Source organism: Canis aureus, chromosome 8 (genome assembly GCF_053574225.1).
Source record: "Canis aureus isolate CA01 chromosome 8, VMU_Caureus_v.1.0, whole genome shotgun sequence".
Taxonomy (NCBI): Eukaryota; Metazoa; Chordata; class Mammalia; order Carnivora; family Canidae; genus Canis; species Canis aureus.
In genome coordinates, this window is record NC_135618.1 from 41,224,902 (window position 1) to 41,249,887 (window position 24,986).

Genomic DNA, 24,986 nt, shown 5'->3' on the forward strand with positions numbered 1-24,986 from the left:
GCTCCCTGAGTTAGGGAGCCGTGTAATTGTGCCTTGTCTTTAATTCTCAGAAGCGGAAGTTGAAGGAAGGTGGTGAGAAGATAAAGAAGAAGAAAAAAGATGACACTTATGACAAGGAGAAGAAATCGAAAAAGTCCAAGTTTTCCAAAGCCGGGTGAGAGGCAGCAGCTGCTTTGCTAGGATAAATCTGAACTGTTAGGGCAGGACACCTGGGAGCTGACGCGCCCTCCTCCTCACAGCTTCAGAAGAGGCAGCAGGGCCTGGCCTTCCGTTCCCCCTCACGCCTCGCACGGTGCCCTTGTGGGCAGTCAGTGCTCTCACATCTCTGTGTGTCAGACATTGGAGTTCTCTCTGTCCCTCTGTCAGCTTTGGCAGCTATTTCTGTCACTGTGTGACTGCTGATGTTCCTTGTTCTCTTGGGCACCCCTCCTCTGCCCCACTTCTCCTTCCGTCTCTGCCATGTCCCTTTGTCTTCTGTGGTCCTGCTTTCTTCGTCTCACCCCAGCTGCCCTTCAAGTTGCTGCTGCTCTCTGCTGCTCCTGCTTTTTCCCTTTAAATATTTCTCTTGCCCCCCTCCCCTTTTTCGCAACCTTTTATTTCAGCCTGGCAGTGGTTTTTAAAAACACATCGGATATTTAGCGTTCTGTGACACTGTTTTGCTAACCTGTATTAAATCTCAAGCTTTGGTCCCGGCAAGAAGGAGCTCCATATGCCAAGAGGAGGGAGGAGGAGTAACAGGGTGGCCTTGTGACTAGGTTCCTGGAGACAGTTGCGCTGGGAGCAGGGGCAGTCTCTCGTGAATTTCCCTTTTGAGGTGTACTGCAGCCCTCCTAACCAGTTTCCTCCTTGCTTGCAGCTTCACAGCCCTCAATGCCAGTAAGGAGAAGAAGAAAAAGAAATATTCTGGGGCTTTGAGTGTTAAAGAGATGCTAAAGAAATTTCAGAAGGAGAAAGAGGCTCAGAGAAAGAGGGACGAAGACCATAAACCTGTAGCCGTCTCGTCGGTGGAAACTCAGGGCCTGCGAGAATTGGAGGGCACCTCTGACCCCTTGCTCTCGCTCTTTGGCTCCACTTCTGACAACGACTTGCTCCAGGCGGCCACTGCCATGGACTCGCTGACTGATTTGGACTTGGAGCAGCTGCTCAGTGAGTCTCCAGAAGGAAGCCCTTTCCATGATATGGATGATGAGAGCGATTCCCTTGGGGTGGGACTGGACCAGGAATTCAGGCAGCCCTCTTCCCTCCCTGAAGGCCTGCCTGCACCCCTGGAGAAGCGCGTTAAGGAGCTGGCTCAGGTATGGTGACACAGAGTGGCCGGGCTTTCCTGGAAGCGGTTTGGGCAGATTGACGCTGGTTCTGCACCACATGAAGCTCGCTGCCCAGAGCAACCCTTAGTGAATTGGCAGTTTCAGTGTTAGCTTTTCCAAGCTCTTTTCTCCTCCCAAGTGAGGAAACTGTACGCTCTGCGCATCAGGCATCACTTTTAGACCTTTTGTGGTTCTTTCATTCCTGGAAAAATCTTCTAGGGAGAGTTTCTCTCTTTCCATTTCCTGCCTATCGGTTCCTTCCCCACAAATATTTTTCCTTTGGTGCAATAGACTGATTTTTTTTTTTAATTTTTATTTATTTATGATAGTCACACAGAGAGAGGGAGAGAGAGGCAGAGACACAGGCAGAGGGAGAAGCAGGCTCCATGCACCGGGAGCCCGACGTGGGATTCGATCCCGGGTCTCCAGGATCGTGCCCTGGGCCAAAGGCAGGCGCTAAACCGCTGCGCCACCCAGGGATCCCGCAATAGACTGATATTAATGTTGGTGGCAGGCAGCTGAGGCACAGATCCGTCATTTTAGCAATCTTTTGAAGGTTTGGAAAACTCACACAAGCTTGCAGATGAATATTACACGTAGAGTGTGTGTGCTTAATTGCCACTGCATTTCAGTTGCTGCTTGGACTTGCCAATCATCAGTGTTAGGTAGTAAGTACAGGAATGCCTAAGGTGTGATAAATGAAAAGGAGTGAACCTTAATATTGCCCGTGAACCATTAAAAAAACAGCAATAGTCTTTGAGTGATAGCAGCCGTTGGTGTTTGGGAATTGATTTCTAGAGGGCCAAGAACTGTCAATTCAGTAATGTATTGCTGACCATAAACCAAGCATGGGTCGTTAGTTATGATGACTTTTAGTTAAAAAAACGCTTTACCTTGGGCATCATGACTTATGGTGCAACTCTGGTGGCATTTATACTGTGTAGCTTAAGTATTAAGCCAGTCATTCTCCTAGGATTTCAGAATCACTGTTAGGTGTGTAATATCTCTTGTGTTTTAGGGCAGGATGAAATGTTAACCACTGCTACAAATGATTTTCTTGTTTCCAAAAAATATTTAAGCACAACTTACAAAGTAAAGCAAATGTCTTACTTGGATTTTTAGTTCTTCCTCGTTAGCCCATGTGCAGTATTCTCTTTGAATGTGATGATTTAAATGAATTGTGCCATGTCAGGGGTTCAGAGTATACCTTAATAGGACATTAAGGTGGAAGTAGTTGAATCTGAACTTGGCATGTTTGAGCGTACTGTTCTGTGTTTGCTCTTAGAATTTATGTTTTAAAAAATTACTCCTTGTTCTTCTCAATCTTCCAGTTTGTAATCAAATGTTTTTTAGCATCTGAAAGTCTTGTTAAGTAAGTTGAGTTAGATATATGTGGCAGTAGCCAGTCGTTTCTTTAGAGAAATGTCAAAACCATTCTTGGATGTGTCCCTTACCCCCACCATAGGCAGTGTTTTAGTCTGATAACTTAGACTCATTATTTCAATTTCTTGGGAAATATGGACAAATTCAGTGGAAACAAAGTGGCTTAACATGAAACAGCATTGGGTTGTGATTCAAGAAAGCCTTGCTTTCTGGAGTCCATTTGGATGGACTCTGAGCAAGCTGTGCTTCCTCGGTGTTTGCCAAGTTATCTCTTGGGACAATGGAGACAGGGTTCTGGATCCCATAGATAAGGTAGCTTGGGTTTTGGTGGGAAGTGGTAGCCAGGACAAATTGACATACTGAAAATACAGTGTTCATATGTGAAATCAATACTTTAGTCATCACCTGGACTTTCTACTACAAAAGTGTTAAGAAACTCTGGGAAATGGTGTAGAAAGTGGGGATTACCCATCATTCTGCCAATCTGAAAACTATTTTCAATTTGCTTATTCTTTTTTAGCTTCTGTGTATGTTTTTATGGAGTTGTAATTATAGTTGTCAATAATTGTTTCCTGCTTTCTTCATTTAATAAATATTATTATAAACCCCTTATCACTTTTGATGGTTGCATGGAAAAGAAGGCTTATTTTTGGAAAGTTACTTAATGCCATTCCAAAGGATCCCCAGGTGCTCCATTCCCACCAGGGCCTGTGCTTGGGCACTTGGAGCCTCCCCACATGTGTGCACAAGTGCTCTAAACCCAGACCTCACTGAGAATCTCCTGGGAAAGCTATTCTTCCCAGGAGAAAAATGCACACATGCACAAAACTTGCATACAATTCCAGAAGCCACTCATGGATATTTAGATCCTTAATAAGGAATCCTGTCCTCAATCTTGAACTGGACGTTGGTTTTTAAAATTTAAATTAAATTTGATGTACATAACTGTAACATTAGTAGTGTTATATGTTATATTTCATTCCTCTAACTATCCTTTTTTCCTCTTTATTTTTATAAGATTGTTTACATTTAAAAGTTTGGCCCTAGATGATACATGGATCAGTTTCTACTATTATCTGAAAAAGTGCCCAAAACTTAAGGCTTCAAAGAGCAGTTCATTTCTCCTGACTCTGGGTAACTGGGCAGTTCCTCTTCTGGTCCTGCCTAGCTCACTCTTGGGGCTATGTTCAGCTGGCAAGTTGGCTGGGTGCTGGACCACAGGGATGGCTGAGATGGCCAGGACATCTGGCCTCTCCCTCCTCTGATCTTTCATCCTGGGTTTCTTCAGGGTATGGCAGTTTCAGGGCAACATTTCAAGAGACTGAAGGTAGAAGCTGCAAGGCCCATAAGATCTAGCCGTAGAAGTTGTGCATTGACATCGCTTCTCCCACTCTATTGGTAAAGCAAGTCACAGGAGCAAACCAGGTTTGAGGGTTGGGAAATTAGAGGCCACCTCCCTGTGGCACAATGCATGTACTGGGAGGGAAGGGATCTGAGGTCCTGTTTGCTGTCTATTGCAGTCCCGTAAACAGATTCTAATCTGGTATGTATCTGTCCCTTTGAGAACAATCTTTGCTGTGGGAAGCAAAAGCAGATTTACCTTCTAACTAGATGTGATGCTTAAAACTTTGAAAAAATCTATTTGAAAACTTACGTATGTTAGAGAGGTACACCAAGAAGGCTGCCCTGGTAGATGTCTAAACAAAGGTCACTGTTTTTTTCTTATGTTAGTTCGTGTTTCATTTCCTGTTCCCTTGTACTGCACATTTTTATGGGCTCCAAGGTATCCAGTGATTTGATTTGATAGCCTTACCCTGCCTTCACTTAATATGCCTTAAATTGTGCCTTTTTCTTGGTTGTTGAAAAGTTCAGATGTGTTGCCACCTTCAGGTTACTTCTCTTGATGTAGTTTAGCAACTGTTCAGCCTGGTCCATACAGATGACCCAGGTCTGTTGACTAAAGCATAAAATGGGAATGATACTGAGAAAAGAGACAGAGACCCATGTAACCCGGTCTTCTACTCTACCTGTTCACAGCTTACCTTCCTATAGACTTAGAATTCCTGCATCACAAATCCAGGGAGACCTGGATCCAAGGACAGAAATGTAGAAAAAAAACCAAACCTAACCTGTTTGATCTTTTCAAAAAAGAGAATTATACCAGCAAAAACAGGCACAGTATATAAGGTTCTGATCTAGGCGCTGAGAGGCTGCAAGTGGCTTTTATTATAATTGAAACACCCCATTAAAGGACTTTTGGAACTATTATATATCAGCATGATTGAGCTGTTTGGTTTAACTTTATTTCCTAATTAATCTAGGATCAATTTATACAACTCCTTAGGCAAGGTTGTCTCTTCTTAGGGTTGAGGAACCTCACTTATTTCTGGAAGACTATCATATAAATCCAATTGTTCTTTTAATTAAGTTTATTTAAAAATACAGCACTTGAGGGGCGCCTGGGTGGCTTAGTCAGTTGAGTGTCCGATTCTTGGTTTTGGCTCAGGTCATGATCTTAAGGTTGTGACATTGAGCCCCCATAATTGGGCTCCACACTCACCTGGGAGTCTGCTTCTCTTCCTCTCCCTCTACCCCTCTCCCTGCTTGTGAGCTTTCTGTCTCTTTCTCTCTGTGTGTCTTTCTCAAATAAAATATTAAAAAAATAAAAATATAGCACTTGACTAATTATCTTCAGGATAAAACCAGACCCTCAGGGATATGGCCTACACAATTCAAAAGGATCAATCAGAAAAAATCTTCTTAAAAAGTATGTTGCTAGAAAGCCTCTGACACATTGGAAAACCAGCTGACATCTAAAAATAAAATTTGAAAGAAACCCTAAGCTTGTTGATAGGCCTGACAAATAGTGGGCATTTGAAATACATATCAAAGTAATTAGATTGAATTAATGTGGAAGTACTTCTGGATCTTATAAGTAGCAGTGTGTAAGCTTAAGCAAAAGAATGACTCAGTTTTATTTTCTCTCAAGCTAAAATCATTTGAAGTGCCGAATTCTGAATCCTGAAAATGTAAGAAATTGGCAGATGAATGGATTCAAAGCCCCTTATTCATTTCCACCCATCCATCCATTTCATCCCCTTTCATCCTGGACTTTTGCACTTCCCTCTCTCCCTACTTCCAGGGGTCAGCAGAAGCTTGAGTTTTGCATATCCTCTGCAAGTTCTGTTCCAACTTTCTTCCTCTGGTTGCATTCTTTCAGTAATACCTGTTTGTTCCTTCATTAATTCACTCAGGTGACATTTACTAACTATTACATGACAGGCAGCTGTGGGAAATAAATTGACAAATAAGATTTGTTTCTTGTTCTCCATGGGCTTGTGCTATAAATGGACAAGTAGACATGTAAACACCTGGCTGTAGGACAGAGTAGAATGAGGTAAGCTCTGTGATGTTTGGGTGGCCAAGCAAATTGTCAGGTGGACAGCCAGCTTTGAAGAGAGAAGCTTCTTGGGGTACATAGGAATCAGACTGGAGGGAACAGATTTGGCCAGGCTCAGTAGAGAGATGGCCTTTATAGGAAGCCAGAACACAGAGCTGAGGATGGACAAAGAGTTGTTGGAGGGCTGGTACCTGCTGGAGCATGGTGGACCAGAGCTGGAGTGGCTTGCTGGGGCCAGATCCTGCAGAATCATAAATGCCACATAAAGGAGTTTCAGTTTGATTCTGGGCTTGGAGAGAGCTGCCTAAAGGCTTAAAGAAGGAAGTGGAAGGATTTCAGGAGAATAGAGTGTAGTTATTAGAAGTGGGAAATACAGAAAGAGGAGCAGAAGCTAGTGGGTTTGGTTTTGGGTAAGTTGAGTATCCATACCAGAGAATCATCCATTCACAGAAGTAACTGGAAAGTCTAATCCAGAGCTTAGAAAAAAGGGTATAGGGCAAGACGTTTAGATTTTAGAGATCTATGTGCATTATGTGTTATTTTGAAGCTGTGAAGGAAAAGGTATTGGGTGAAGATAGTTTTAGATAGAACTTTGAGCTCTATCTCTGGTAAGGAGTTAATGGAGAAGACAGGGAGGGAGCTGAGGTAGGAAGAGGACCCAGAGGGTACGATGAGGGAAGGCAAATAGGGTGATGGGAAGGTTGGAAGGTGGTTCTCAGTCTCTGCAGTCTCAGAGAAGTTGATCATTTGTTTTAGACAATCACTGTATTGCTTTTGTTTGAGGTCATTATTCTATATCAAGCCTGATTTTAGATATTTTATTTTGCCTCAAGCCTTTGGACCAGCAACTCTTGGGTTTAGATCAGCGGTTCTCAATCCCCTCTGTACATTAGAGTTACCAGGGTTCCTTTTAAAGAAACAGATTCCTGGGCCTCATTCCCAGAGATTCGGATACGATTGCTCTAGAGTGGGGAAAGCTGCCAGGTAATTCCAACATGAAGCCAAATATGAGAACCCATGGTTCAGACTTTTGCCATGATTGCTTTCCTGACTTACGTACTCCGTCTCCTGGCTGCCTGCCCTGGCTGCCATCCAGCGTGCTGCTGCGTTCTCATGGGAAGCAGAAGGCGATATAGTAGCCTGTTGTGCTACTTGTGTCAGTAGTAGAAAGGTATGTTAGTAGTTCAGATGGTCTGGGTAACAGAGTTTGTGATACACTGTAAGTAGATTCTGGATTTCCCAAGAGTTACAATGTCCTTAAATGCTTAAAGCAGCACTTTATTATTTTTTAGGGGTTAGAGGGATAAGGGCCTTTGAATTTTGTAATTTTGTTGAAGTTCTTAATTGTTTCTGTACTGTGGACATATGGAAATTCTGACTTACAGTTAACAGGAGTTAACTAGCTGGTTGAATCAAATACATCCTGATTGCCTTGACTCTGTATGATTGTCTTTCCTGTGACTGTTGTCTCCAGTCCCGGGAGGAATGGACAGTCCATAGATGCTTTAGCAGCATTTGAGAAAGCTGGATATACCAGTTGGGGAGCGCATAGTGATCATAGGTGAACTTAATCTGGGATTAGGGCTGAATAGGGAAAGGCACAGCGAGGATTTTATCAGGTTGACAGGTGTTCTGTAGGGACTGACTGGTCTGGTGCCTGTGGGTGAGTGTGCAGTCCTGTGGGGAGAGCGCACTAACGGATGTTACTGTCTGCTGTGAACCAGGCCGCCAGAGCTGCTGAAGGAGAGAGCAAACAGAAGTTCTTCACCCAGGATGTTAATGGCACCCTCTTAGAGTGAGTATCTTTGGTTTCTCTGGATCTGCTGTTACCGTGCCTGGCTGGAGCAGGCTAGGGGAAATGAGCGCTGCTTGAACTACTTAACAATGGCCACCTATGAGAGGAAGAAATGGTTTTTATTGTTTATGCTTTTTTTTTTTTAAAGGGGGGTTGGGTACAACAAATACTTGTCTCCAGGAAATGACAGACCTTACTAACTTTAGGCAACGGGTGTTATTAGAACGCTGCATATAATAATCATGGCCATTTGGAAGAGGATTTCTTGGCAAGTAGGAGATTAGAGAGAGAAAAAGTATTGCTTGCCTGTCTTTGAGAATCCAGAAAAATAAGAGCTAACTTGGTAGAGCCACAGGAGCCTACTCTCCTGGGATCATTCTCCTCTCGCTCTCACTTCTGCTCCCAAGGCTAGGGTGTATAAATATCCTGTGGCACATCTCCCAGATACCTGAACCTCTGAGATGTTACTCTGTATGTATGAGATTAAAAAGCAAAAAAACTGCACATATAAATCCAAACCAGGTTCTTGATATCTGTCCTTCGAGCTTTTCACCAGCTTCTTTCTCTCTTGCATTGTTTAGCAGAGGAAGCTTGTTGCTCAACAACTGAGGATTTTGCACATGTAAGAACAGTTGTCAAGGCTTGAGGATATTCTAGCAAATGACCAGGATGGGGGATTGGCCTCCTAGGTCAGGAAGCCTGGACTATAGAGAGCACCTGAGGGTCAGCACACAGGAGAGATTTGTGCCAACAGTAGCCTACTGGAGCTTGCCAAATAGATCAAGGGATTGAAGACAAATATTTTTCTGCTCATCTAGATGGGGACCCTGGAGGGGTGAGGATTTCCCTCACCTCCTTATTAGGGATAGAACTGGGGGAAAAAAGGAAACACTGTTGGAAGTATTTCCTGTCTACACAAAGAAACTCAATCACTTTCCATTTTGAAAGCTCTTACGTTCTTTTTATTGGTGAAATTTAGTACTTCAGAGCTTGTTCTCCTAGGTTCTGTTTTCCTGACTACCTTTGAGTTGGTCTTGTCTTTGACCTGAGGGCCTTGACTCTCTGTACCTAGCCAAGTTTATCAGGTGTGGGAGTTCTGATTTGGTGACTGCTGGGGATCTGTTGCACTGGTCACTTAGTTACATTGCGTGACCGACAGCATAAGGTTTGATCTGTTGTTGGCTCTTAGTTTTCCTCTCTGCGGTAGGGTGACCTCATGATGAGAGAAGCTCCAGTGAGCTGCGGGCTCTTGATGACTCTCTTCTCTTTTTCAGCATAGAGGTGCAAACTCGAGAGCTGAGTAGCCAAATCCGTTCTGGGGTCTATGCCTATCTTGCTTCATTCCTGCCCTGCAGCAAGGACACCCTGGTCAAACGTGCTCGGAAACTTCACCTCTACGAACAGGTGGGTGACTGTGGAGTGCAGTCCCTTGGCTTTAGGAGAGGGTGACTGAGTCTTCACAGATGCACATCTGCTGTTGTCCTGCCTTCGTGTGATTACTAGTAGTGTATCCTCAGTTAAGAAGTGATGCATGAAAAAAAAAAAAAAAGAAGTGATGCATGAACCAATCTTATGATACGTCCTACTCTCTGCAGGGGGGGCGTCTGAAGGAGCCTCTCCAGAAGCTTAAGGAAGCCATTGGAAGGGCAATGCCAGAGCAGATGGCCAAGTACCAGGATGAATGTCAGGCACACACACAAGCCAAGGTCGCTAAGTAAGTGTGTTCCATCACTCTCACATGACATCCTTCTGCCTCTTCTCTTTATTCTTTCTTTTTTTTTTTCCCCCATTATTACATTTGTAAATGAGACTTTTTGCTCTTCTGCAGCATTTTCACCTTCTCTTAGAAGCCTGGGGCAGGGGGGAGGCAGTGGATGTGGGAGGAAGTAGTTCTTCTGTGGTAGTGACCTTAGGGTCCCATTGGTCCTATTCACACTATAGGATGCTGGAAGAGGAGAAGGACAAGGAGCAGAGGGAACGGATGTGCTCTGATGAGGAAGAAGATGAGGAAAAGGGGGGCAGGAGGATAATGGGACCCCGGAAGAAGTTCCAGTGGAATGATGAAATCAGGTGTGCCCAAACTGGGACCTTGCCTCATTGGAGGGTTTGTGGGGCCAGTGTCTGAGCATGTTCCTGTGTTTCTAATGAAGGTTAGAATCATTTACTTTAATCAGGGCTGCTGAAAGCACATGATTGAAACCTTAAAAGAAGCATTTGGCATAGTTTGAAGTTTCTGACTTCTGTCTACCCCTCAGGGAGCTGCTTTGCCACGTGGTGAAGATAAAACTGGAGAGCTACGATCTGGAGAGGAACAATAAGACCCAGTCTTGGGAGGACTATGTGAAGGCCTTTCTGGATGCTGAGGTCAAACCTCTGTGGCCCAAAGGCTGGATGCAGGCCAGGTGAGGGCCGTGAGCAGCCAGTATGGTCAGTGTGGTGATGAGGTGGAGCGTTCTTGCAGTACAGAAATATTTGAATGCTTCTGTTCTGCCAGGCCAACAGGGTCCCTTAACTCAGGAGTCACCGTCTAGCTGAGTCAACTCCAGCCTTACTGGAGTGGTTAGGGGTGTACTGGTTGCTGTGAATGGCTCTTATTCTTCCCTTGACGAAGGAAGTTATCTGTGGGGTTTTGTCTTTGTCATGCTTTGTCCCACTTCAGCTCTGATTTGGGGTATGCACATCTCACCTCAGTCTGCCCTTACCTGTTTTGAGATAATGGCTCCCCATTGAAGTTGAGAGGTAGATTCATCTTGGAAATATCTTCCTGTTCTGAACAGAAGTCTTACTTGGCGAGGATCAGGCTGACTGCTTATTGGAGTTAAGGGCTGAACTTCTGTGATGTGTAGCTTTCCATGTGAAGGAACTATGACTGCCGTCCACAGATAGGAAAGCTGGCTGGAGCTTGTGCTCTCCCCTTTCCCCCACTGTGGGAAAATACACTTTACATGAAACTTTACCATCTGAATCATTCTTAGGTGCACCGTCCAGTGGTTTTATTTATTTTTAATTTTTAAAATTTTACCATCATTTTTTTTAAAGATTTTATTTATTTATTCATGAGAGAGAGAGAGAGAGAGAGACAGAGACACAGGCAGAGGGAGAAGCAGGTTCCATTCAGGGAGCCTGACGTGGGACTTGATCCTGGGTCTCCAGGATCAGGCCCTTGGCTAAAGGTGGCGCTAAACCTCTGAGCCACCCGGGCTGCCCTGTCCAGTGGTTTTATTTATTTACTTATTTTTAATTTTATTATTTATTCATGAGAATACACAGGAGACAGAGAGAGAGAGGCAGAGGCACAGGCAGAGGGAAAAGCAGGCTCCATGCAGGGAGCCCAACGTGGGACTCGATCCGGGGTCTCCAGGGTCACGCCCTGGGATGAAGGCAGGTGCTAAACCGCTGAGCCACCCGGGCTGCCCTGTCCAGTGGTTTTAAATACATTTACAGGGATACCTGGGTGACTCAGTGGTTGTGGGTCTGCCTTTGGCTCAGGGCGTGATCCGGGGGTTCCAGGATCGAGTCCCGCATTGGGCTCCCCTTGGGGAGCCTGCTTCTCCCTCTGCCTATATCTCTGCTTCTCTATGTGTGTCTCTCATGAATACATAAATTAAAAAAAGAAAATCTTAAATACCTTTACATTGTTGTGCAACCATAACCATCCATCCCCTTTAACTCCTTTCATCTTCTAAAACTGAAGTTTTTTACCTATTAAACAATAACTTCACATCCTCCCACCCTAGATTCTGTGATCATTGTTCTACTTTCTATGATTTTGACTCATCCGAGTACTTCATAGAAGTGGAATCGGGATCCTTGGGTGGCGCAGCAGTTTAGCGCCTGCCTTTGGCCCAGGGCGCAATCCTGGAGACCCGGGATCGAATCCCACATCGGGCTCCCGGTGCATGGAGCCTGCTTCTCCCTCTGCCTGTGTCTCTGCCTCTCTCTCTCTCACTGTGTGCCTATCATAAATAAATAAAAATTAAAAAAAAAAAAAGTGGAATCATACAGAATTTATCTTTGTGGAACTGGCTCATTTCACTCAGTATAATATCCTCAAGGATTTGTCTTTATTACACATTACCGAATTGCCTTCCTTTTTAAGGCACAGAATAACATTCCATTGTATGTGTAAGCCACATTTTGGTTATCCATGCATCAATTGATGCTTAGGTTGCTTCCATCTCTTAGCTATTGTGAATAATACTGTTATGAAATTGGGTGTACAAATACCTCTTCAACACCCTGCTTTCAGTTCTTTTGTGTTTATGCCTAGAAATGGAATAGCTGGATCATGTGATAATTATATGTTTAATTTTTTGAGGAACCACCAGTGTTTTCTATTTTATTTTATTTTATTTTATTTTATTTTATTTTATTTTATTTATTTTATTTTATTTATTTATTTATTTATTTATTTATTTATTTATTTATTTATTTATTATTTTATTTATGATAGGCACACAGTGAGAGAGAGAGAGAGAGGCAGAGACACAGGCAGAGGGAGAAGCAGGCTCCACGCACCGGGAGCCCGATGTGGGATTCGATCCCGGGTCTCCAGGATTGCGCCCTGGGCCAAAGGCAGGCGCTAAACCGCTGCGCCACCCAGGGATCCCCAGTGTTTTCCATAGTGGCTATATCATTTTGCATTTCCACCATCAGTGCACAAGGGCTTGTTTGCCTCCTCTCCAGTACTTGACATTTTCTGGGGTTTGATGATGATAGCTACTGTCGTAATGGACCTGAGGTGGTATCTCCCTATAGATTTGATTTGAATTTTCCTAGTGATTAGTGACATTGAACATCTTTTCATTTACTTATGGGCCATTTATATACCTTCTTAAAATGTCTATTCAAGTCTTTTGCCCATTTTTCAATTGGAAATATTTTGTTGTTGAGCTTTCGGAGTTCTTTCTGTATTCTGGATATTAATCCCTTGACAGATGTGATTTCCAAATATTTTCTCCCATCTTGTGAGTTACTTTTTTACTCTGTGGATGGTATCTTTGGTGTACAAAATTTTTAAATTTAGTGAAGTCCAATTTGTCTACATTTTGTTGCTTGTCCCTTTGGTGTCATATCTAAGATAACAATTGTCAGCTCCAGTGTCATGAAGCTAAGTTAATTTTTGTATATGACATTACATAAAGGGTGCACCTTCATTTTTTTTTGCATGTGGATATCCAGTTTTCACAGCATCAGTTGAAAAGACTGTCCTTCCTTCATTGGTCTTCACACCTTTGTTGAAAATCATTTGACCACATATGTGAGGGTTTTACTTCTGGGCTGTCTGTCCTCTTCCATTGATCTGTGTATCTGTCTTTATGCCAATAACACGCTGGATAGTAATCCAGTAATCTAGCTTTGTAAATTTTGAAATCAGAAAGTGTGATTCTCCAGCTTTATTCTTTTTCAAGATTATTTTTGGCTTTTAGAATCTCTTGAAATTCCATATGAATTTTAATGGGTTTTTCTATTTCTGCAAAAAAGTCATTAGGATTTTTGGGGGATTACATTGAATCTATAGATTGCTTTAGCTAATATTGAGATTACAACTCAGTAATATTAAGTTGTCCAGTCTGTGATAGGATGTGTTTCTTTTCTTTTCCTTATTTTTCTTTTCTTTTCTTTCCTTCATTTATTTGGGGCGCCTGGGTGGCTCAGTGGTTGAGCATCTGCCTTTGGCTCAGATTGTGATCCTAGGATCGAGTCTTGCATCAGGCTTCCCACAGGGAGCCTGCTTCTCCCTCTGCCTATGTTTCTGCTTCTCTCTGTCCTCATGAATAGATAAATCTTTTTTTTTTTTTTTTAAAGGATTGTATTTATTAGAGCACACTGGTGTGCACATGAGTAGAAGGAGAGGGAAGGAGAAGCAGGCTCCCTGCTGAGCAGGGAGTCCAATGCAGGGCTCTATCCCAGGACCCTGGAATCACGACCTGAGCCGAGGCAGACACTTAACCGGTTGACCGACCTGAGCCGAGGCAAACACTTAACCGGTTGACCGACCGAGCCACCCAGGTGCCCCCGGGATGTGTTTCCATTTACTTATGTCTTTAATTTCTTTCAGCAGTGTTTTGTCGTTTTCATTGTATAAGTCTCTTACCTCCTTGGTGAAGTTAATTCCTAAGTTTTTCTGTTTGTTTTTTTCTTTTGATGCTGTTGTGAATAGAATTATTTTTGTAATTTCCTTTTCATGTACAGAAATACAACTGATTTTTGTGTGTGTTGATTTTGCATCTTGAGACTTTGCAAAATTCATTTATTCTAAAACTTTCTGGAATCTTCAGAGTTTTCTACATAAAAGATAATCTTTGCAAACGGAGCCCACCTTATTCCTTCTAAATTTCGATGCCTTTTGTTTCTTTTTCTGGCCTAACTGCTCTGGCTAGAACTCCCAGTATTGTGTTGAATAGAAGTTGTGAAAGTTGTCATTCTTACCTTTATCCTGATCTTAGAAGAAACGCTTTCAGCTTTTTACCATTATGATGTTCACTGGGGGGTTTCATATTTGGCTTTTATTATGTAGAAGTAATCGTATTACAAGCTTGTTGAGTGTTTTTATCATGATAGGGTGTTGAATTTTGTCCTGTGCCTTTTCTGCATCAGTTGAAATGATCATGTGGGGTTTTTTACTTCATTCTGTTCACGTGGTATATTACACTGATCAGTTTTTGTATGTTGAATCACCCTTGCATTCCAGGCATAAATTTCACTTGGTCTGTGATGTATAATGTTTTTAATATGCTCCTGAATCCTGTTTGCTAGTATTTTGTTGGGAAGTTTTTCATCAGTGTTATTTACAGGATATTGCTCTGTAATTTTCTTGTGCTATCTTTGCCTGGCTTTGGTATCAGGGTAATGTCAACTTCATAGAATGAATTTGTAAGTATTCCCTCTTTAGTTTTTTTTTTTTTTAAGTTTGAGGATTGGTAGTAGTACTTTACATATTTGGTAGAATCCACCCTGAAGCCATCATTTCCAGGCCTTTTCTTTGTCAGAAGGTTTTTCATAACTGATTCAGTCCTCTTGCTAGTTACAAGTATAGTTAGATTTTGTAATTCTTAGGGATTTAGTCTTGGTAGGTTTTGTGTTTGTAGGAATTTGTCCATTTCAGCTATGTAATCCCATTTGTTGGTGTGCAATTGTTCATAGTACTCTCTTAGAATCCTTTTTTCTTTCTAGAATCAGTAGTAATGTCCCCACTTTCCTGATTTTGGTAATTTGAGTATCCTCTTGAACATTTCTTAGTCCATCTAGCTAAGGGTTTGCCAATTGTCTTGATGTTTTCGAAGAACCAACTTTTGCTCTTACTGATTTTTCTCTGTTTATTCTCTGCTTCATTTACCTATGCTCTGATCTTCTGTATTTCCTTCCCTGTACTTGCTATCGGTTTAATTTGTTCTTTTTGTAGTTTCTTAAGTTGTAAAGTCAGGTTGTTGATTTGAGATTTTTCTTGTTTTTAAACGTAAATGTTTATAGCTATAGTACCCCCTTGGCATCCTTTGAGCTGTAAGTTTTGGTATATTTGTGTTTTCCTTTTCATTCATCTTTTAAGTATTTTCTTGTTTCCTTTGTGACTTTTTTTCTTTGATCCATTGATTGTTTAAAAGGGGTATTGTTGGGGCACTTGGGTGGCTCAGCAGGTTGAGCATCGGTCTTTGGCTCCATTGTGATCCCAGGGGTCCTGGGAGGAGTCTCACATTGGGCTCCCTGCAGGGAGCCTGCTTCTCCGTTGCCTACGTTGCCTACGTCTCTGCCTCTCTCTCTGTGTGTGTCTATCATGAATACATAAATGAATAAAAAATTTTAAAGTGTGTTGTTTAATTTCCACAATTTTGTGAATTTTTTCAGTTTTTCTTATGTTACTGATTTGTAACTACATTCTTTTGAGGTAAGGGAAGACAGTTTGCATGATATCTATCTTTTTAAATATTTTTTAAAAATATTTTATTTATTTGAGACAACAAAAGAGAGCACAGTGGTGGTGATGGGGGTCCAGAGAGAGAGGGACAAACAAAACTCCTTGCTGAGCAGGGAGCCCACTGACTCAGGGCTCCATCCCAGGACCCCCAGGGTCATGACCTGAGCCAAAGGCAGATGCTTAACAGACTGAGCCACCCAAGTGCCTCAGTCTAAATTTCTTGAGACTTACTTTGTGACCTAATATATGGTCTGTCCTGGGAAATGACCCATGTACACTTGAGAAGAATGATTTGTTGTTGGGTAGTGTACTGTATATGTTGTTGGATCTAGTTGGTTTACTATGTTAACTTTTCTGCTGTTTTATTTGTCTTCTATTTGGTGTTCTACTCATTATTGTGAATGGGTACTGAATTCTCCAACTCCTGTTGTAGAATTGCCTATTTCTCCCTTCATTTCTGTCAGTTTTTGCTTCCAGTATAGGAATGTTTATAATTATTGCGTCTTCTTGCTGTTTTTTTTTTTTTCTTCTTGCTGTTTTGAAGTTTTTATTAATACATATGTTCTTTGTCTTATAATCTTTTTTTAAGATATATTTATTCATGAGAGATAGAAGGAGAGACATAGCAGGGTCCCTATGAGGAGCCCGATGTGGGACTCAATCTCAGACCCCAGGATCATGCCCTGAGCCAAAGGCAGATGCTCAACCACTGAGCCACCCAGTGCCCTGTCTTGTAATCTTTCTTGATTTAAAGTCTGTTTTGTTTGATACCAGCATAGCTTCCTCCCTGCTCTCTCTCTGATTATTGTGTGTGTGGAGTATCTTCTTCCATCCTTTTGCCTTCAACCTGTTTTTGTTTTTGGGTCTCAAGTCAGTTCCTTTAGACAGAATTGAGTTAGATCATGTGTGTTTATCCATTCTGTCAATCTTTGTTTTGATTGGAAAATTTAATCCATTCATATTTAAAGTAATTACTGATAAAGAAGGGGTTGCTTCTGTAAATTCAATGACCTATAAAAACGCTGCTCCCGTACAGTTCTGTCCCCGCTTTGGTTGCTGATAGCACAAAATTACATTTTTATACATTGTGAGCCCCAGAACATAAGCTAATAATTTTTTTAAATGCCTTACTGTCTTAGATTATGTAGAAAACAAGATTTGGAGTTACAAACCAAAGTTACAGTAATATTAGCTTTTATGTTAATAATTGCTATTTTTTCTTTATATTAGTCTCTTAAATCATGTAGAAAGTAAAAAGTTCAGTTACAAACCACTGTTAGGAGATTACTAGCTTGTTTTTTTAAAGATTTATTTGAGAGAAAAAAAACGCGTGTCCATGCAAATAGGAAGGAAGGGCAGAGGGAGAGAGAGAATCTCAAGCAGACTCTGCTGAGTGTGGAGCCTTTTCTGGGAGGCTCCATCTCACAACTGTGGAATCATGACCTGAGCTGAAATCAAGTGTCAGACACTTAACTGAGACCCTGGAAACCTTAGAAAACTAGCTTTTATAATTGCCCTTATGTTTACTTTTTCGAGATCCTTCTTTCTTCACATGGCTTTAAAGTACTGTCTGATGTCATTTTATTTGCAAAGGGCGCCCTTGAGCATTTCCCGCAGAGCAGTCCAATGGTCACAATGTCCTTCAACATTTGTCTGTCTCAAAGTGTCTTCATAGATCCCCCACTTCTGAAGGACAGTTTTGCTGGATATAGGATTCTTGTTGGCCCTTTTCTTTCAGCACTTTGAGTATATTTGCCCACTATCTTCTGGCCTCCCAACATTTCTGATGAGAAATCTGCTGATAATTTTAAGTGATGATGTACTTCTCTCTTTGGGCTTTCAAGATTCTTTTTGTTTTAAAAGTTTGATTACAGTGTTTCTCTGTGGGGTTCATCTTGGAGTTCACTGAGCATCTTGGATGTTTATATTCATCTTTTTCATCAGATTTGAGGGGTCTTTAGCCAATATTTCTTCCACTATTCTCTCTGCCCTTTCTGCCCTGTCTTCTCCTTCTGGGACTTCTACAGCATGTGGTGTGCATGTGGTCCAAGAGATGGTGCCCTGCATGTCCCTGAGGTCTGTTCTGTTCATAACTTTTTTTCAGTCTTTTTTTCTTTCTGTTCCTTTTTTTCTTTCTGTTCTGTAATGGAAATGGTAATTTCCATTATCTTCTCTTTGCACACATCTGTATTTGAGCATCTCCAGGAAATTTTTCATTTTTGTTATTATACTTTTATTAAGTTCCGGAATTTCTTCTTAGTTTCTGTTTAGGTTTTCTGTCTCTTTATTGTCATTTCCGTTTTGTTCACAACAATCTTTCTTGACTTTCTCCACATCTACTTGTAGTTCTTTGAGCATCTGTAAGACCATTGCTTTAACATCTTTGTCTAATATATTTGCCATTAGATCTTTTTTGGAGAGAGTTTCTGGGTATTTTTTTTCCCTTGAACAGCCTGTACTTTCCTATTTGTTTGTTTGCCTTATGTTTTGTTTTTTCTGTGCATGTGTGTGGAACACTAGATTTGAATTGAATGTGGTAACTCCAGAAATCAGATTCTCTCACTTCCCCCAGGTTTACTTTTTCTTGTTATTATTTTTATCTTTTTTTTTTTTTGAGATATAATTGACATACAACGTAGAATTAGTTTCAGGTGTAAAACATAATGGTTTTACATTTGATATTTGTGAAATGCCTACCACAGTAAATCTAGGGATCATCATTTACCTCACATAGTTACAATTTTTCTTTTCTTTGATGAGAACTTTTTATCTTCCGGGTGCCTAGGTGGCTCAGTTGGTTAAGTGTCAGACTCTTGATCTCAGCTCAGGTCTTGATCTCTGGATCATGAGTTCAAGCGCCACATTGGAGCCTACTTTATTTTTTATTTTTTTTTTTTAATTTTTTTTTTTGGAGCCTACTTTAAAAGAAAAAAAAAAAAAAAGATGGATTCTCCCAGCAACTTTCAAATATACAATACAAAAAAAAAAAAAAAAAACCCAAAAACCCAAATATACAATACAGTATTGTTACCTATTGTCCCCATTCTGTATATTTTTGTTTTTGTGAATGTTGTGGGTGGTCTCTCTGCCTGAGATCAGCCTGTGGTGTAAACTTAATGTCTTCCTGGGTCTTATCTGAGTCCTTGCTTGGACACGGGTAGTCGCTCTCTCACTTTCCCCCATATATGCAGTTGTTTTGAATGTTCTGTTTTTAAATATCTGTCTCCTAAAAGTGAGAACGTGAACATTGAAGGAGGGAAAAGGACAACAGTTTTTCAAATCCACTGGAAGTCACCTCAGCCAAAGGGGCAGGGGCTTGCCATGGGGTGGGGAGAGACAGCAGTGGCTGCCCATCTCTGTCTGTACCTCTGTGATGAAAAGCAGCAATCAGAGCAGAGGTTCCCAGTACTTGGAGGACCTCCCAAGTTCCTGCAAGTTGTGGGCAAACTGTTCTGGGGACACGTGTGCAGCTGCCTGACGTGGGGCTGGGGACAGGAGGCTGCAACTGTGCTAGAATTGACAGCAGTTTACTCTTTAGGTCCTCCCCTGAAAGCTGTAAGCCTTCAACATACTCTAGAATTCCAAAATAGTTATTTTAAGATTTATTTTTTTTTTAGAGAAAGTGCAAATGTGTGAACAGGGAGAGGGGCAGAGGGAGAAGGAGAGAGAGAATCTCAGGCAGACTCCACGCTGAGTGTATATAGCCCAATGCGGAGGTTGGTCTCACAACTTTGAGATCAGGACCTAAGCTGAGATCAAGAGTTGGATGCTTAACTGACTGAGCCACACCCAGGTACGCCTAAAATAATTATTTTAGATTCTATTAGTGTAGTTGTTGTCCAGGTGGGTTGACAGTTCCTGGTGCTTCCTACTGTACCATCTTCCTAGAATCAAGTCATGGAGCCTTTCTTTGTATCCCTTCTTTAGGTGGACTTGCTCTTTTCTTTACAGATTGAACTTCTGAAAGTGTATGGGGAGGTGCATAAAGAAAATTTTGTTGTGTTTCCCTAGAAAAAGAGAAACTGTGATCATTACACATTTGACTCTTAGAAGGAATGAGAATCAGCAACAAGGAAATCACTTCTGCCTTTAGGGGAGAAATCACTATGAGAAATTTTGGGACAAAACCATAGTTTTTTGGGGTCACTCTAGACTATTTGCTTTTGAGTCGCCAGTGCAGCCACTTAAGACTCTCTCACTAGGAATTAAGCTCACCAGGCCACTGACATTTAAGGCATAATAGTCACTGAGTACCAAGGATGCTAGGAAAGCTCTAGAAGCAGAGTGCTTGCCTTCAGGGGGGGGTCTATGCAGACTGCTTAGTGTTCTTTCTGTTTCAGGACTCTGTTTAAGGAGAGCAGACGAGGCCATGGGCATCTGACGTCAATCCTGTGAGTGTCCCAGTACTTTCTCAAGAACTGTTATTTTCACCTCCTTTGTGGATCTCCTCTAACCCTTTTCTGTGTTCATTCCTTTGAACAGGGCCAAGAAGAAAGTCATGGCCTCTTCCAAAATCAAGATGAAGGTGAGTCAGCCTGCTCAGGGTCATGAATTCTCCTCTCTCTTCAGCCATACATATGAAACCTCTCAGGTGACCAGAGCAGCTCCTTGAGCCGTGCTGGACTGAGTGACAGCTCTTCAGGATGGTACTCTTCAGGCTATACAAAGAGGCAGCCTGGCCCATTGCAGGGGCCTGCAGTAGGCAGGGCAGAGACCTGAGCTGGGCTACTTTAGTGCCTTCCAGCCTTAGTTCTAGGAGACCATTTCTGGGTTGTTGGTGGTGTTTGTGGGATTCAAATGAAGTCTTCCTGACTGCTCTCTGAGGAGTGAAGAGCCCCTGCAGATGTGAAAGTCTTCTAGCGTGAGGATACTCCTCACGGCAGAACAGTGCTAGCCAGGTGTAGGTTAGCCTGGAGCTGCACTGGAAAGGGCAGGTGGCTTTGTTGTATTTACCTGGCAGAGATGGAAGGTAATACAGTGGCTAGAGAACAGAGACTGAAAACCATGTTAGACCTTGCAGAAACTTTTCAGTGTAGTAAGAATTGCTGTTTTACCAAAATTTTTAATAACTCATGAGGCTTTATAGTGCCCTTGATCATATATAAACAGTCCGTGAGAATAAGCTGTGTCAATTCTATATTCTTAAGTATCTGTGAAGCTCCTACAGTGTCTAAGACAAACTGCATTAAGCACTTGGGATGTGGGAGTGATGGGGTAGGTCCTGTTTCCGCTCCTATGACAGGACTTTTCCTTTGCACGAGCTGAGAAGATAGATGCTAAAGAAGACCAAGGAGGAAAAGAAAGCTAACTTAAGACAATTCTCATGCCATGCCTCGTTTTCTGATTCCAACTGGGAATACTCTGACACAGTGTGAGGCCATCTCTTTGCTTGAGCCTTTTACTTTTTCAGAAACAGAAAGTTTGGGCAGCCCCGGTGGCTCAGCGGTTTAGCGCCACCTTCAGTCCAGGATGTGATCCTGGAGACCCGGGATCTAGTCCCACGTCAGGCTCCTTGAATGGAGCCTGCTTCTCCCTCTGTCTCTCTCTCTCTCTCTCATGAATAAATAAATAAAATATTAAAAAAAAAAAGAGAGAGAGAAGGTTTCTTTGCGGGTGGGTATGTACATAGCAAGAAAGTATGCTTGGTAAGCCAAGCCAGCCAACTAGGAACCAGAGAGGGTGAAGGAGTTTAGCACTTTCAAGTTGAAGCAGGCACGGCAACTGCTCTGTTCCTCTCTTGTTTTGTGATTGTACAAGAAAACCTGGATCTTTGGGCCTCATGGTGTTCTCACATTTGCATCCTCACTGCAAGGCCAGGGTTGGCATTGTTGGACATTTCTAAACATCAGAATTTCTATTTTCCTTTAGGAATCATCCACTAAGCCTGATAAAAAGGTTTCCGTCCCATCAGGCCAGATTGGTGGCCCCCTGCCTTTGCCTTCAGAACACCCAGGAGGAGGCCTGAGCACTGGGGCTGCAAACAGGGAGCTCTCAACCCAGGCGTCTGGCAGCCTTGCTAATCCTGCTCCTATCAACCTGGAGGACTCGTTGGATGGGGACTTGATCCGTAATTCAGCCTCCTCTTTGGAGGTGGTGTCTAAGGAACTGGCTGTACTGAACAGCAGAGCAGGTGGGGGCTCTGAGTTCCCACTGCCGGCACCCTCAAAGGCACCTGCAGAGAAGATGGTGGGTGTCGGGTGCTCAGAAGAGAAGAGGAACTTTCCAAAGCCCAGCCCTTCTGCCCCGCCAACCTCTAGTTCTCTGCAGTCTCCCCTCAATTTTCTGGCTGAACAGGCTTTGGCACTGGGGCAGTCCTCTCAGGAGAAAAAACCAGAGAGCTCTGGCTACAAAGAGCTATCCTGTCAGGCCATGCTCAGCAAGGGCCTGTCAGAAGTGCACCAGTCCAAAGCAAAGCACCATGGCTTGCCACGGACGTCTCACGCACCCCAGGCAGCAGCTCCTGTGCCTGGCCCCCAAGTCAAAGTTTTTCATGCAGGCACTCAACAGCAAAAGGGTTTCACCCCTCCAGCTCCTTTTGTCAATAAGCTCCAGGGCCCAAAGCCTTCCTCCCCACAGTGCCATCGTTCCCTCCTCCAGCTTGTGAAGACAGCAACCAAAGGCCAGAGCTTCCATCCCTCCACGCCGGCCTCTTCAGGAGGCACACCAGCCTCCAGCAGCAACTCGCATAAGACCCCAGCCTCGTCCTCTACCGCCCTGAGCCATCCAGCAAAACAGCACTCAGCCGGCTCTTCAGGGCCATCTTATAAGAATAGTCCCTTTGCCAGCTCTGTCTCTAAACATGGGGTTTCTTCTGGCAGCTCTTCCTCTGGAGGAACACCAGTCCAGAGCTCTACTTCCGGGAACCTGCTCCCCGGTGTACAGCCTCCCTCCACAGGACAGTCTGCCAGCAGACCTGTCCCAGGCTCTGCAGTGAAAAAACCACCTGTTTCCCAGAAGCTGACCCTGGTGGCCCCTCCAGGTGGTCCAAATGGAGACTCCAGCGGTGGGACCCAGGGAGTGGCAAAGCTACTGACCTCCTCCCTGAAGTCCAGCGCGGTTAGCAGCGTGACATCGTCTACCTCCTTGCCAGTGAGTGTCCTGGCACAGCAGCCCACCCCTCATGGGTCTTGTGGACAGGGCCGCTTGCCTTGCCCTGGTCGGAGAATGAGATCTGACACTGAAGGTCAGGTAGGAACAGTGAGCCCAGAAATTGGAAGGAGGACTGGGCTTCCTGTTTTCAGGTCTTTACTTTTCTGGTGGTAGGAATCCCAGGAGATCCTGAAACTTCTCCTGTGGATGAGCAGAAGGAAAGGACTGGTTTGCAGGGATCCTGGGTGGCATAGAACGAGCCGTTAAACTACTTTCATATTTCATAGCCTCCTACTTGTCCTTCTGTCCAAACAAGTAAATGAAAATGGCGTTACCTCTCAGATTATCAGTTTTGTGGAGATGTTCATGCCCCAGGAATATGAGTATCTTGGATAGGTTTTGGTTGGGTTTTAAAGGACTCTGTAGGTCAGATAAGGCAATTTGACAGAGTACAGTGGTTCATGAGGCTTGCCTGTGGGTAATTACAGAAGTTTAGATGCAGGTTGGGAACATGGGAGAGAGCAGTTGTTTTCATATTTCCAACATATTAAAAAAGACTATGAAAAAAAAAAAAGACTATATAGTTAGACAAAACTATAGAAAGGTATGTTCAGCAAGGTCTCATCTGCCTGTGTCCTGCTCCTACCACCCCTGCAAGGTAACTATATTCCTTAGTTTCAGGTTTTTCCTGCTTCTATCTAAGAACAAAGATCAACACATACAACTTTGTGTTTTATGTATATAAAGATGGACACATAAGCATTTGTATATGCCTACATCTGTTTTGCTGTCTACATGAGATACTCTTCCTTTCTCGCACAAAGGCATATTATATACCCGGCTTTTTAAATGAACACTGTCCTGGGAGCCATTCCATGCTGGGTCAGAGACTCCTCTTCCTTCCTTTGGAGCGACAGAGCAGGGGGCACCTTCACCTTCTTAAGGGGTGGTTACCAGTGGGTTCCCACCCTGCACATCCATTACCAGCTCTGGTCTGTGAGTGAGCTGCAGGCAGGACTGGCGTTCTGACCATGCTGTGTTTCCTTTCCTAGAAAGGAACGAGTGGGGCTGTGCTGCTGGCCAGCTCCTCGCCCTTAAATCTGCTGTCTGCATCGTACAAGTCCGGCAGCCCGAAACTGCCCGGAGCCATGAATTCCAACTCCCTGGGGATCATCTCCCAGTTTCCTCTCCATGTGCTCTCCTTCAGCGCCGAATCCTCTGCCAAAGCAGGGGTTTCCAAGGATGCTATTGTCACGGGTCCTGCTCCTGGGACATTCCATCACGGCCTCAACCATAGTAAGTGTTGCTTTCCTCTCATCATGCTGGAGGGACAGAAGGTTCCCCAGTGCCTGTGCTATGATTGATGAGTTCTGTTGTCATGTGCTGGGTTCCTGTGTTTGTTTGGTGTGTGACCATGGGCAGAGTTCCTGGGAACCATGCTGAGCCCCCTCCCTGTGGGGTTCTCACCTGGAACCTGTCCAGTAGGTTGTCTGGGATCTCAACCACCAAAGCAGCTTTTTTGTTCCTGTCTTCAATGTGTGTGTTTTGTTCTTTTCTCCCCTCCTGTTTTTTCTCAGGTCTCCTGGCTGGCTTGCACTCCAGCCCACCCCGTGCAGCGCCTCTCCCACACGCTGCCGTGTCCACCCACATCCCGCAAAGTCTGCCAGGTAATTGCCAGGTGATCAGAGTGCCACGCACACAATGTGCTATTCTGCTCCCCACCCACTAGATGCCTTGTCTGCTGCCAGGAAGTTCAGTGTCTTCACCTCGTTGTTACTGTGTTGTCCTGCTTTGTCCTTCAAGGCTCTGGCTCTTTGGGTACTCAGAAACTGACACAGGCTTCCACTTTGAAATTTCCCCTCGTTCCCCACTTGGAACTGCCACTGGGTCAACCTCACCCTGTGTGATCACGGGGGAGGAGGTAGTGGCCTGTGTTCAAGGCAGGGGAAGTCCCTGAGCTAAACTTGGTGCTTACATTGGTGCTAATATCCAAGGGCTAATTGGGGCACTGAAAAGCGTTTGCATTTAAGCTGCTACACCTTCCAGGTGCTGCCAGCTAACAGAAGCCTCTCAAAACTTTAAGTGAAAGGGAGACCC

The 24,986-nt window shown here is 43.4% G+C and overlaps 1 protein-coding gene across 5 annotated transcripts in view; it reads left to right on the forward strand.

The window, feature by feature from the left end:
* UBN1 (ubinuclein 1) overlaps nt 1–24,986 on the forward strand; it is a 39,348-nt gene that overhangs the window by 10,607 nt on the left and 3,755 nt on the right. For 2 of the 5 annotated variants that reach the window (XM_077906489.1, XM_077906490.1), the window contains exons 6-17: nt 51–154; nt 857–1,295; nt 7,815–7,885; nt 9,160–9,289; nt 9,481–9,599; nt 9,827–9,955; nt 10,141–10,287; nt 20,141–20,191; nt 20,283–20,325; nt 21,669–22,988; nt 23,942–24,185; nt 24,467–24,556. In XM_077906489.1, the coding sequence (XP_077762615.1) occupies nt 51–154; nt 857–1,295; nt 7,815–7,885; nt 9,160–9,289; nt 9,481–9,599; nt 9,827–9,955; nt 10,141–10,287; nt 20,141–20,191; nt 20,283–20,325; nt 21,669–22,988; nt 23,942–24,185; nt 24,467–24,556 (2,887 nt within the window). The remainder of the gene's footprint in view (nt 1–50; nt 155–856; nt 1,296–7,814; nt 7,886–9,159; nt 9,290–9,480; nt 9,600–9,826; nt 9,956–10,140; nt 10,288–20,140; nt 20,192–20,282; nt 20,326–21,668; nt 22,989–23,941; nt 24,186–24,466; nt 24,557–24,986) is intronic. The other 3 variants (XM_077906491.1, XM_077906492.1, XM_077906493.1) reach the window with 2 other exon arrangements.